The sequence below is a fragment of the Acanthopagrus latus genome, chromosome 20 (assembly GCF_904848185.1).
Source record: "Acanthopagrus latus isolate v.2019 chromosome 20, fAcaLat1.1, whole genome shotgun sequence".
In the NCBI taxonomy this organism is placed as follows: Eukaryota; Metazoa; Chordata; class Actinopteri; order Spariformes; family Sparidae; genus Acanthopagrus; species Acanthopagrus latus.
Window position 1 is genome coordinate 16,738,810 of NC_051058.1, and position 14,102 is coordinate 16,752,911.

The 14,102-nt window shown below is 42.6% G+C and overlaps 2 protein-coding genes across 2 annotated transcripts in view; one reads left to right on the forward strand and one right to left on the reverse strand.

Moving 5' to 3' along the window:
* dock1 (dedicator of cytokinesis 1) overlaps positions 1-14,102 on the forward strand; it is a 200,750-nt gene that overhangs the window by 88,730 nt on the left and 97,918 nt on the right. The gene's annotated exons all lie outside the window — the stretch shown is intronic.
* Positions 1-14,102, reverse strand: part of LOC119009807 (inhibitory synaptic factor 2A) — a 33,373-nt gene that overhangs the window by 4,214 nt on the left and 15,057 nt on the right. Inside the window, exon 3 of the mRNA XM_037081416.1 lies at positions 8,769-8,840. Coding sequence (XP_036937311.1) covers positions 8,769-8,840 — 72 coding nt within the window. The remainder of the gene's footprint in view (positions 1-8,768; positions 8,841-14,102) is intronic.

Here is a 14,102-nt window from a genome sequence, read left to right on the forward strand (position 1 = left end):
TTTTACTTTGTGCGTCGATGCCTCGAGCATTGATTAGAATAGAACAGACATAAATGTGGGTGTCAGACGGTGACTCGAGTGAGTGTTGGGTGCTGAACCAGACACTCAGCACTTTGCATTTGTTTGACTCAGGCCTTTACACGGGGCCAAGAACACTGCAGCTATTAGCAATAAATCACAGGCTGTTAATTACACTTGTGTAAATCCACTTCACTTTGTGTGAAGTCTGTTGGAGTTTGGATGAGCACGTGCACAATTACTCTGCATGTGGAAAAAAAAAGGATTGCATGCATGGATCAGTGACTTAAACTGTTCGCGATCTGGTTTGTGCAGGTTCAGTTCTATAATTTCCTGTAATGGTTTAGTTTGGTTGATGGGAAGACCAAATCAACACAGCTACAGCTGCTGAATACAGGTAGGATGGCAGACAAAAGATCGCTGACTTAAGCTAATGCCTGACTTAATAGGCTAAGAATATCATTGCATGGGTAGATCCAACCATAGATGCATTTTTGTTATTCCATAAATCGACAAGTGTTGCTTAGATTTGTCCCCATGACATTTATATGACAGCTTTAGCCTTATTCTGTCATTTGCAAACCCCTGTGGTGGCAAATAGACAAATCAAAACATAATTCAAAGCACTACATAGGTCAGAAGTTGGAATTCTCCGTCATGTTGATTTGTTATCTCAGTCAACCCCAGTAAGATGTGCACAACTGTCGTAGCCCTTAACATTCAGAGTTTTCCCTGAAGTTACCTCGCTAACCACAAATCCTGCTCCGTAGTGCAGGCCTCGGGCGACTCGCCACTTCCAAATCCTGTTTCATTTGTGAAACAAGGTGGGCAGATATATATGTTAATACCTGAATTTGTGCACTACTAAAAGGCAACAATCGCCTTTTGTCTTTGTTTTGCAAAACCTTGCAATCTTCGAACCAAATTTGAAGCCCTGTGCAGAAAACATCTGTTTTGTTTTTCTCAAAATTACTTTTTTTCGACACTCCGGCAGAAAAAAAAATACCCGTCCTGAGGTTTCTCATTCAGCACAGCAATCTCCAAAATAACACCTTTGCTTCGAAAGAAGTAGATTCATGCTTTGATATTATTTAACTTCGACTGCTGCGGCTCTTTTAACCCCAAAGTCTTTCTGGCATCCAAAATTCAGCAGCAAGGATTTCTGCAGGTTCCAGGAGAGGAGAGCATACCACTGCCTGCGCTAGTCTCAATTTAAGATTTAAGAATGGGATTCAAGATTTCATGTCTCACGAATGATTGGCTGCTGACTGCACATGAGACCTCATTAGCTCCCTGTACATCACAGAATGTACCCTCAAGTCTGATAATAAGCTTCTCCTTTTCCCGAAAAAACCCACCATATTTTTTAGTTTGATTGAGCTGTACTGGTCAGAGTCGGACTAAGTCGACTTTATATCCCCTTTACCAGACCTTTAGCTATAAAAATGGTTTCACCTGCTGCCGTATAGTTTATCCTGACTATTTCATCCACTCTGGTTTGGATTTTATTAACACCTCATTGGCTTAAATGTGCTGATTCCTCTGAGCTGTTTGATGCTCTCTTGCTTGATGTTATCTGTCCTAAGATGTTCTGTGAGACCAGTTATAGATGTTTGTTTGGTTTTTTTTTGCCTCTGGTCAGGCCCAAGGGAACTTAACTACATGTGTGAACACTTTCCTCCGGGTCACGATGCAAAATAAGACTGCGTTGTCTTCTGAAGTCAAACTCAAGCTCACACATTAAGCGTAATTCATGAGCTGCAAAATTAACAGGCTCTCGCAGCTCAAATAACTGTCGTAACGCAGCATCAAAGGATCCCTCTGATCCAAGGCTGTGTGTTTGTCAGGGCATAATGAGAGTGTGGTGGTGTCACTGCAGAAGCAGTTTGCTCAGTATTTCATTGTGAGTATTTCATCTCCTAAAAAAACCTTCAATTAATCCTGTGTAAGGGCACAGAACGAGACGTCTCTTCACAAGGTTCTTGGGTGTCGTTGGGGCACTGTAGCTTTATGCTGCGTCAGTTTTTTTTTTTTTTTTTTGAAGGATGTGTTTCTCACAAACACCAACACACACAATCAGATACATGTAACTGCGATATGATTGGCCCTGCACTTCAGTGTAAGCCTGAAGTCCACAGCTTCAGCCCTGCATGGACTCACAGCCATTTAACCTGATTTAAAAAAAAAAAAAAAGAGAGAAACAATATTATTTTTGTTAGTGCAAGTTTTAATATATTTTCAATTCATGCTCTGAAGGCGTAGATATGTTATCAGAACATTTCAGTTCCTAGTTCCTGTGTGGCGGTCTTTGATTTGTTCAGCTCTTGCATTTGGGTTTGGGCCTTTGCAGGCTCATTATACAGTTTCGTAAAAAAAATATTTTTGTTTTACATGTCTGTCTTACTTATTATTTATCTTCTTTTCTGTGGATTGTGATGTCCACTTGTGTCCTTCTTAACATTAAATTATAATAATTAATAATAATTAAATCTGAATAATACTTGAAAGTATTACGTCAAGTGGCAAAAGTAAGAAAGACCAGAAAGGGAGAACCAAAAGACCAGAGGGGAAACGGCCAGACGGACCAGAAGGAAGGAATAAAAAGAACGGGAGGAAAGATCTGAAAGACCAGAAAGAACAAACAGAAATAAACTTTTGATTTTGTTTGTGGAAACGTGTGTGCCAACTACTTGTTACAGCACTGTGCAAGACAATGCGCCTCCCCCCCCCTACACACTCACACCCACACACACATACATACTAAAGAGTACTGAAGTTTAGTCTGCCTCAAGCTACAAACAGATCCTCTGAAACATATCAGGGTCATTGACAAAAGCATAGTCTTCACTCTCAGCCTCCTTAAACAACAAACTGTTGTCTGCCAGCCCCGAACCTCACAACCTGTAGCACCTTGTGAGCCGAGTAGCCAGTTTAGCACGGCTGACAAATAAAAATAAAATGAGTCGAGGAAAGAAAGGACTGCACATCTTTGATCGCATCTGCCATGTTGCATCTGAGATTGTTCCTGAATAGATTCATCAAACAAGTCGTCCTATCTAAGTGACAAAATAGATCTGTAGTCAGAGCTGTCTGAAAATGTCGTACACCAGTATTTTTGATGCAGATGTAACATAGCTACTGTCTTCTCTGCACACCCCTTAGTCACAACCTGCAAGAGGTTGCTTGTCAGGAAAACTTAGCAAATAACCAATACTGTAGTTGTGTTGAATCACTCACTGTTTGTTTTTCTATTCCTGGTACAATTCTGCCACTGCGATGTGTTGAAACTTCAGCTGTAGAGGCAGCCGTTGAGTTAAATGGCAGCGACTGGGGATTAACCTGCGAGAGCAGCCACTATATAAATGGTTCAAACATCGAATCTGAATCTGCGCTTCGACCTTTGGTTGCGCGCCGATCCCTCCCCTCTCTCGACGCGTTTCCTGTCGGCTCCCGTGCCCAGTGAAACGGAAATGTCATGACATGACTTTCAAAAAGACAAAAGTTCACACTGACATCTGTGTTAATATGTAGAAACCCCATTTATGTCTCAGTTTCCGTCTGCAGTATTGAACGTGTTTACATCCCTCGCCTGACATGTTCTCAAGTGCTGTTGACACCACTTTATGTGATATTAGTGATGTCAGGTTTTAAATCATTACTCAGCTACAATCATTTGAGTTCCCCTTCCTGTTCATATGCTGCCTGTGTTAGTTTTGTGCCACCGTTACTTTGCAGGCTTAATAAAGCTCTATAGCTGTGTTATAGTCTGACCTATTCCTTAAACACACTTGAAGATCCCCAGCATACTTATTTGAACAACCTGTAGATTTGTGACGCTCCAGACACAACATAAGTCCTGATAGCTGTTTATTTTCATCAAGCTGAATCGACCCTTCAATTAGATTTGCTACTCTTAACAAAATCACAGCTTTCAGTCTGCCTTTGAGAGTCATACAATGCGGAGGTAAAGTGGCCTGTGGCTTGGGGAAAATCATAGCAAGGAAATTTAAATGTCACTGAAATAAAAAAAGAAAAAAAAAAACATGCATAATTTCATTTGGAGAAAAAAAAAAGCAGAGTGAAAAGATAATCATCTCATCTTTGAAACACACTCAAAAGGCCTTTTAATGAAATATTTATTAGTCTCTACCCGGCCCAGTTATCAGCGTCTCCTTATGAAACTGTCAACGGCCCGTATGTGTCGCTCCACATTTTGATTTTTTTGTTGAAAGTGAAAAGTGAAGCGTCGTTGGCATTTTCCTGTCCCCTGCCCGCCACTCCCCGGAGTGGGTCGTCGGATCAGAACAAATTGAAGAAGGCACTTTGGACCTTGTCAGTCTTTAACCTCTCTCCCATACTCATTCTGACTCTTTATTTCTCTCTCTCTCTCACTCCCGCTCTTTCCCTGTTGTGCTGCTTCTCTCCAAAAAGTGTATATTGAAGGAAAAAAAAAAAAAAAATCATCACTGACACACACACCTCTTTACCTGCCCTTTACCCTGCGCTTTCGTGTCTTTATCTCCTGTTGTCTCCCCTCATCCTCTCCCTGTTTCACGTTCTCACCCTAGCTTCTTCTTCTTCTTCTTCTTTTTTTTTTTGTTCTCTTATCTTCCCCGGGTGTGAATGTGCTCTTCCCGACTGTCCTCGCTGTCTGTCCCACCGAGGATCCGTCCTGTAGCTATGGTAACCAGCTCGCCACCATGTTGGGAAACATCATTATGCTTGCACAAAAAGAGATATCTTCCCCCGGCAGAGTCGTGCGGTAGGACAGCCTTGCTGCTCAATAATTTCCATATGTTATAATGTAATCAGCTCTGCAGCCTTTAGCAACGCTTAATTGATTTTCATAGCCTCGCACAATAGATCTGAGATTTTTTTTCACGTCCTTTTTAAATACCCATTCCTTTTTTTTTATTCTTTATTATCTTTCTCATCATCTGTTTGCGCCGCAGCGTTATTCAAAGAATGTTTAATCATCAGATAGTTAGGTTAATGATCAGCTGCGGTTCCCCTTCTCTGAATTAATTGCAAGACATGCGAGCTATTGACAAAATTAAACTGATTGGAAATAACTGTCGTCCATTGTGAACAATGATACCCGGTGGTGGGGGACTTTTTTGTAATCGCAGCCACTTAAAACTATCTCCCTGTTTGATCAGCGCATTAGCTCATATAAATGCGGTGTGAGGAAAATGAGATTACAGGGTTTCTGCGTCAAGACACATCACGACTTAATGCCCGTGGACTTGAAATAAGTGGAAGGCATTTCAAATCCCCGGCTTTTCTGCACTATCCCATCTGTCTCCTTTCTTTCTCCCTTTTTCAGCGTCTCCCCGTGTTTGTCTCTCATGCTTACTCCCTGACTTCTCCCCCCCCCCCACCTTTCTCAGTAACAGATATTACATCACCTGGCACGACGGAATGAATCGCACTAATCTTTTCATCCCCCTCTCTCCTATTCTGTTTCAATGTCATGCGCGTTGTATTAAGCGAGCGAATCCCCAAGTTCATTTGAACACACACCGTTGGCTGTTGGGAGGAGATAACCGGGGGAAACGGTGAGATAGAGCGAGAAAGTTGCCGAGGGTGGATAAAAGAAAAGAGTTCAAGATGTTTCGAAATGAGGAGCATGGAACTAGACAAGGACAAGAGACCAACAGCGAGCTTGTGTATTCTGTTTGAAGTCCATTCCTACAGACTCCACAGCACCATATTGATCTGCGCCCGTTGTTATGCTAAGGATGGGCTCCGAGATGATGCCATATACTCCTGGACAAATTGATTATGCTGAAGAGTGCACGGCTGGCTCCTTACCGGGCTGCGTTAAAAATGATTAATGGACCCATATGTCCACTCCGGTCATGAGCCTCGTCATAAACGCAGGAGTTAGGGGTTTGGCCCTGGCACAAAGACGCAAACACGCCCCCAAAAAAATAAAAGATAAAAAATGGTAATAGATATTATAGACAGCTATTCTTCCCACGTTCAGTGTGTGTTCCATGCATGGCTCTGCATCTTATCCCGTGTTCCCCCACCTCCGGAGAGGTTGTTTTCATGGAGATCTAACTAATTAGATTGCCATTTAATCCTCCTGCCTGTGTGAATACAACTGCTATATTTGATTCTGTGTCCAATCAACACAATTCACCATGCCAAGCGGGTCTCTTTAAAGGAGCCCTCGGATCAATTTAACAGATTTCAAAACGTCTCACTTTGAAAATTTCTGCCCTTTTGTCGAGTTGAAACCCTGCCAGGCGCCGGCAAGGTTTGTCAGAACCGAGCCTTCTGTTTTGTATTGAGTTTCTGTTTCTCTGCACTTCCTCCACAGATGAGGCGTTGCAATTGATTGTGGCAGATCTGGGAAGCCAAACGGGGAGTTGCAATGTTAATATAGCGCCTGTTCGAAGACAGTTGTCATTGACAGCACTGAGGTCTATGATCGCCGTTGTTCTCTCTTGAAATTCGAAGTTCAGGTGGGATAAATCCAGAAAAGACGGCTACGTTGGACAAATCCCAAACATGTTTGTATAATTAGCTCATATTCAAATTTTCACACTTAATCATAGCTTTTCATTGCAGCCCAATTTTTGCACATTTTAATCCGTCATTGGGAATTCAGGTCATGCCGATATATTTATATGAAACACCTTTCCCATCACACCACTGATTAGTATAGGTACACTCTGAGCTGCCATGAATATCTTGACAGAAAGAACCACACAATGGAAACGGCTCATATTTTTTGTATTTTTTGGGCTGTGTAATGTCGCTGCGGTTTGTGCTCACACATTATGGCAGAGCTGAGATAGAGGACGGGTAGACCAGAGGGAGCTGGAACTTATCTTCCCCAGGGTCAAATCACACGGAGTTAGCATTAAACATGGTGCTGACTAATTTATAATACCGGGCGGGCTCCGGTCTCAGCAGTCTGTCCCCATTTCATCCACCCTTTAACTCCGAACACAACCCATTGCCTCTTAATTCCCCTGTGCCATGCTGTGCTCTTCCAATGTCCTTCACATCATGTGCCATAATTCAGCTCACCTCACTTCATCTGTTTGTCACTGAATTGTTGTAAAAATGGCTGTTTTTGTTGTCCACCCTGCAGCTATGTGGGAGAAGTACCTCGATTTACACACACACACACACACACACACACACACACACACACACACACACACACACACACACACACACACACACACACACACACACACACACACTTTCCTCAGTGCAAACATCAGAGGGAACAGAGCTGTGCCCGGCTCCTTCATTTACAGAGCAGTCGACTGAAGTTTGGCCAGTGGCTTATCAGTTATTGAGGGCAGTGGATAGAAGATGATTTAAATGGCCTCATCAGAGGCAAAATGCCGACTGAGTGGAGCAGCAGTGTCCACTAAAAACAGTTTTATTGATCGCCTCTCAACCTCCTTCTCTTTAAATCTCTTGTCTCTCTCAGCTTTCCCCACTCCGGTTCTTTGTGACTGTTGGAATCATACCTTTTCTGAGCAACAAACAGAAAAAAAATCAGTCAGACACACATACACATTTGCACACACAGGTTTTGTCATGCACTTCCAGCAGTGAGCAGAGAGCTGCCATGGGATCTGCAGACTTTCAGACTCATCGTGTATCAAAGAGGACAAGAGGTGTCAGGACCCACTGACAACTTTTGAGATGACTGAGCCATAAATAGTTGACTTTTGTCATGCAATGAATGTCTGGATGTTCTTTAGCCAAACGAGCATCACTGCTCCAAAGATGGCATTTTCTGCCAGTCAGTTCACTGCTTTGGTCCAGAATGAAACACCGTAACAGGTCTTGGTCTGATTGCCAGGACATTGTGTACGTTGGAGGATTGGTGGGTTGGTTTGGTCAATTGGTTGGTTGGTTGGTTGGTCAGTCAGATAGTTGGTTGCTCAGTTAGCTGGTTGACTGGTTGGTTTGTAGGTCCGTCGCTCAAGTGGTCAGTCGGCCACAAAGACCAGCAGTCAGAAACCGAAAGGGGTTCTATTTACCAAAGATGCATCATATCACAGAAGCTGGAATCAGACATTATTGCCACTTGTTCTTATAAGCTGCTTCAAAAGTTATCATAGTTGTTGCCATTTTATAATCTGCCGACCAACTAATCGATACATATGCCTCCTTTCTCAGCAACAGTTACCATCCAGAAACATAATCACACACAACAAATCCAGACAGGAATGTATTAATACACACACACATGTGCGCGCCTTAATAAAGAGATAATTGTGCACCCTGGTAACTAATGACTTTGGACTCACGACTGTACTGGTTGTCAAATTAATTGATCTTAGGTTGAATTTGTGCAGAGGCTCAGTTGGCTTGGCAACAGCACACAGTGATGATATTTCACCATGTTTTCATGGTAATTAATTTCACCTTTTGCCACCCTTTGCTCCTTCATTATATATGTATCCTCTCCCCTTTTTCAACCTCGCACCTTCTTTGTCTCCAAACCCAGCTGACCCCACACCTGCTACACACCCCTTCAGTAAATGAGGTGACAATGGAGAGGCTGACAAAGATGTATAGATTCAGAGAGAGCGTGGCATGTAAATGTCACCCATCCCTGTGTGCTCGTTAACAGCATCCACATTAGTCTTGCTTCCCCTGTGCCTTCCCTTCCTCTCTACTGTCCTTTTTCCACCTGTTCACTTTCCCTCAAGGAGAAAAGACAGGGCACATTTGGATCATCGTGTCTTTGAAGAGGAATGGCCACTAACCTGTAAATAATGCATGCGCTGTTCCGGCATGTGTCACAGTTGGCCGTGTCCTGTCCGGTTCGATAGGAGAGTCTGCGGGGAAGATAAGAGTCGTGAATGAGTAATTACAGGACTCGTTAAGCTGCTCCCTCGCACCTTCCTTTCTCATCTTGTTTGTCGTCCCTCGTTAGCAGGAGCGAGGTAAATGAGGCTGATGAGGAGTCACTCTGCCCTCTTGAGTGGCCTGTGTCCCGCAGCCAGGGCACAAAGAACGCTGCGTCGGCCATTAGCTGTGGTTGACTGATTGGAGGTCGGATAAGGCAAACTAGTCTACAGGATGAGTGTCTCTGCTGCTTGGAAAGGAGGGGCTGATGAAGGGCTTGTGTCAGGATTGTGGCATTACCTTACAATAACCTGAAACGAAAGAAAATGGGTTGGGCTGTAATGAGAATTATTTTAATTATCGAATCCATTATGGATTATTTGAAAATGTAATATGTAAGAAAAATGCTTAGTATGGTTTCCCAGAGTCTAATGTGACATCCTCTGTACCTCCTTCGCTTCTTTCCAGTATCAAGCCTTTTCACACACTAGAAAAATCCCACCACTGATGATCAGTTTAGCAGAGGATGGTGATGTAAAATACACAGTAAATTGTGCTCAGCGTGAACCATTCACTACCTGAAAAACTGAAACTTAATGGATCCTCTGAGCTGTAAAGATTTGACAGCTTTGTTTAGGACAGCGGCCCTTTGGCTTTATACAGTCAGTCTTTATTCCTCTGAGGTATCGATTCACGAAATTCACATAAAACCCATCAATATGCTAATATATTACATCCTGTGTGCTCTATTATCAGTTGTCACTGAGATAAAATGTTGTCGTGGACCGAGTTCCCATTAAAGATTTCTCAAGGGGAAGCTAAAGCCGTGAGTGTAACTATTTGGTGACATGCTTCGAAGGCTCAATTGCTTTTTAATGGATTAGCATGTGGAAATGGGGCATATTGATTGACAGGGGGGGTTTTGTCCTTGTAATTAATGACCTATTACATGTGCAGTGGACATACTGCGGACTGACTTCACCACTGACATGGACGAGAGGGAATTCCTCTGCCGGCTGTGTTTTATGGTTATGATCTGCACTGCTGCATCAACAGAAAGGAGGCTTGTAAACCCAGTACAGATGTCAGACCTTTTGTCGCTGATGTTTCGCCAAAGTATTGCCCTTCATCAAGCACTCTCCTTCACAATACAGTGGGTATATGGATACACACACAGCAGCTGATAGCAAGTACAACAACCCTCTATTTAAAGCTGGAATTTGATGGAATTTGGCATTTTTATTTGTCACATCCTTTCGCTCATTAAGGATACATTTTTCCAACGTCTTGAGTATCCTACTGGTGCACAGGTATCAAAACGTCAACTCACCCAAGTAAACACTCAAGCTTAGCAGTTTGTCTGCGTTTGGGGATATCTGCTTTTTAGTTTTCTGCGTTTGACCCATCAAAGTACAGGTCAGTGTAATTTTATTTGTGCGGATCACAGTATTAATGGAAAACTTAAAATAGATAAACCGCGACATGTCTTTCTGAAAAATAAGCCCTCGTTAGTTCACTCCACATGCTGTTGATTGAGATTGTCTGCAGTAGAGTGAAATTCAATTTTCCTCAACTGTGTTGGGTTTTCTTTTGTCATGATCAGGGGGTGTAGTGCCATGGTTAAGTTATAGCTTTGGATCTGCAAACTGCCCCAAAAAGAAAGTACGTTGTGCTGCCTTTTCATCATTACAAGTTAATATTAGACATCTATAAACTAGGGGAATTCACAAAGACTGCCAGCATCTTTTCAAGGTGAAACATTTTCTTGCTTGTTACTCAAAGCATGTGTTGATGCTATGAATCAGTCAGCAAACCTTATATGTCTGCTAAAGTCGCTGAATTCTTCTGCTCACTGAGGTTAATGTGCTAAACTTTCACATTTGCTTCCCTTCTCTCATATTCACAGTAGCAGAGACATTTTTTAGATCTCTCTCTGGGACTCTTGTCATGCTGCCCATAAGATGCGGCACCAATAAAAATTAAACTGCTATCATAAATTTCCCCCTTCTTATCTACCCCTTTTCTGTGCTATATGCGCTGACAGGTATATTAGAGGTGTTGATATCAATATTGTTATTAAGGATGTCGCAGAATGAGGTAATGGGCGAGCATCGGAGAAGAGAGAGAGAGCGCAGTGATGTCGGAAGGTTCACTTGAAGTTTGCAGCTTGAGTTAATTGTAATTAAGAGGCTTGCCGTCGGAGAGGCGGCGACAGTACAGTGCAGTTAGAAAGTTCAAGGCCGACCTCACCTTTCCACCCTAGTGAACCAATCAATAAGCAGCCAGTGGGGCGCACCTGCAACCGGATGGCATCCCTTTAAGCAACTCTCTTATTCTCTCTATCTCTCGCCCTCATGCTGTCTTAGATCCCCTCATTCTGTCTATCTTTCATCCCTCCCTACCCCTCTCTCCCGCTGAGTTGATAAGAGAAAATGAGAGCGAGCAGAGCTCATTTCGGCAGGCTTCCCTGGGGAGAGGGGAGCCAAAAGTGCCATTAACAATATATTTATACACCCTTACCCCCTTTGTGCTTCTAGGTGAGCTCTCCCAAAGGTCACTGAGTGGGTGGGAGTCCAAAGGCATAAAAACATGGACACACACACAGTGTTAATAGACAACAAGTCCTCTTGAGTGTGATTAATTGGGTGCAGCCTGCCAACACTGGCTGATGATGCAGCAGATTTATTCCAGAGTTTCATATCGTTGGACGCAACCAATGATGCACTCTGGTCAAAAATCGCACCCTTCACACTGTGTTGTGTGCCCAGGGCAGAACTGGACAAGAAGAATATATATGTGTGTGGGGACGTGAGGCACCCTGAACGTTTTTTGTTTTGTTTTTTTTTCACCCCAGCAGCTGCAGAAACACACAGCTTATATAATCTTGGAAAGTTCTAATAATACATAACCAGGAGAGATGTCACCTCGCACTTCCTTGTCGCTCTCAGTCACTTTCTTTCACATGCTCGCTTTCAAACTTTAACCATCTCTGTTCTTGAAGCGGGAGAAGTTATTTTGGGCGTTTGCGATCTGGAAGTCCCGTTCTATTTCTGCATAGGCGACGCTGGGTGACACGCATTATTTGGCAGTTTCATTTCTCGGATTTGCATGAAACTCTCTAGGTTGAATCATCACAACGAAATGGAACTATGTTCGAAAGTCAGTCCCTGTAGAAAGTTTGTGCTTAATTTCAGCGACTGTGGTGTGATAATTTGTTCTCAATTGCAAAGACCAAGTGGTATGACTTTGCTGTCTTGGTCTTTTGTGCCGTCCACACTGAGGAATATTGAGGACATCATTGCAAAACTTTGAAATGCAAATCTAAAGTTGTAAAAAAAAAAAAAATGGATTCAGGTACATGCTGTTCATCACATTTTTCAGCTCTGTTCTCTCTCTCTTTCTATTCTACACAAATGTTGTCTTCTTCCTCGAGGCCACGCGGATCCAGGGAATGGTAGCCTGATTAAAGTTAAAATATTCAGTTGTTGTTACTATGACTAGTTTCTAGTTGAAATGGCTCAGATATTGGCTGAGTTTGATTTTGGTTGTGCATTTTGCTTTAGCAGAGATCAATGGAAGATCTCACTTTCAAAGCTTAACGTTTTAATTAGTTTTTGTCATTTTTTTCAGACATGTGTTTGGGTTCATGGGTTTGTGTGTGTGTGTTGGTGGGGGATGGATAGAGGCATGTTTTTTTATTAGCCTCAGCACATTAACCATCGCATTTCAATTCACGTCCGAGCAGTGTGTCACGAGCACATGCGTGGTGATGAATGAACGCAGCGCTGCGCTCAGTGAAAAATGAAAGTCGTGTAACACAAGCAGTTATACATCAAGATGTAATTGCACTCGCAGTTCACCTATAGCCTGTGGGCCCTCCTGTTTGTTGTGTCAGTGACATTTATGTAACAGGAATATATAGTTAATGTAGTGTGAGTCAAGCAGCATTACAATTCGCTGTTTGTCTTGTTAAAGAAACGTCGCGGGAAAACTGGAAATACATACAGGAAGAAGATGACGACGACGGCGTATGTATGGAGGTACAGGTTCAGTTGGGGCTCAGATGGATTACAAGAGGCTTATACTGCTCACTGACTTTAACTGAATGTAAGCTTTTGTAATTAACGCATTGGGGTTGCTTCTTTACGTATGTAACCAGATGGTCGTCGCTAATTTTCATTTACAAGCGAAGCCCCTCCTCTCCTCTCCCACCTGCCACTTCAGACACATCTGATAAGCCAGATGTGTTGGGCAACACAGAGATGATGGCTCCCCATGCTGCACCACATGTCTGCTTTACTTGCTTACTACTTTCATGAGTTTGGTGATAAGGAGATTATGGCTGCTTGAAGGAGGATAATTGTCTTTTTAGATGGCGTACACTCAATCTATGGCAACATCTGTCCCTGTTGGAGTTTTTAGTTTTACCCAGACGTTCGCTGAAGTCGGTTTTGCTTTCTTTCACTTTCAAGTATTTCTTGTTGGGTGCCACTTGGTCATGAGCTTGACAGGTGTGTTTGTGTGTGTTATTCCCACAGGTTGTGGACTCCAGGCTGGTATGATGGTGATTATATGGATTTTCTCGTTCCATACTTTTCCACAGTGCTGCTCAGAGCAGATAGGGATCTGAGCTTGGAACTCGAGCAATTCACTCAACAAATTGGCCATTTTGTTTGCCTCATGCCTTTTGGATAGACAATCCTCTATTTCAGCAGCCTAGATACTATCTGCTGCCCCTTTGTATATACTCAGTATCCATTGGACGGTAAATGGCTTTTTCACAGACCAGGGCTTTTTTCAAAGGCCTTGGACTCACTAGATAAACATGGTGTGAAGGTGGATGGGGCCAATTATTAAACGTCTAGTTTTACGTAAGCAATGAAAGAACCCAAATGTGTCACTAAATGATTTAATGTCCTTAGAATAGGGGATTACTCAATTCATTGTTTCAGTCATTCTTCAAACAAAAATGTCAAACGCTTGTTGGTTTTATGTACCTAATCTATGATAGTAAATGAAGATTTTTTTAGTTTTGCACTGTTGGTTGGACCGAAGAAGCAAATTAAAGACTGACTTTGGGTTCTGGGGAATTCTGGTGATTTTCTGTTCTCACATTTTTCTGACATTTTTTAGGCTATACAAACTAATCTATTGAATGCGAAAATAGTCAGCACATTAATGGATATTCGTTAGTTGGTAGTTAGTTCAGACATATTCAAAATGTGACTGTCCTTATTCTCATTGATTTCATA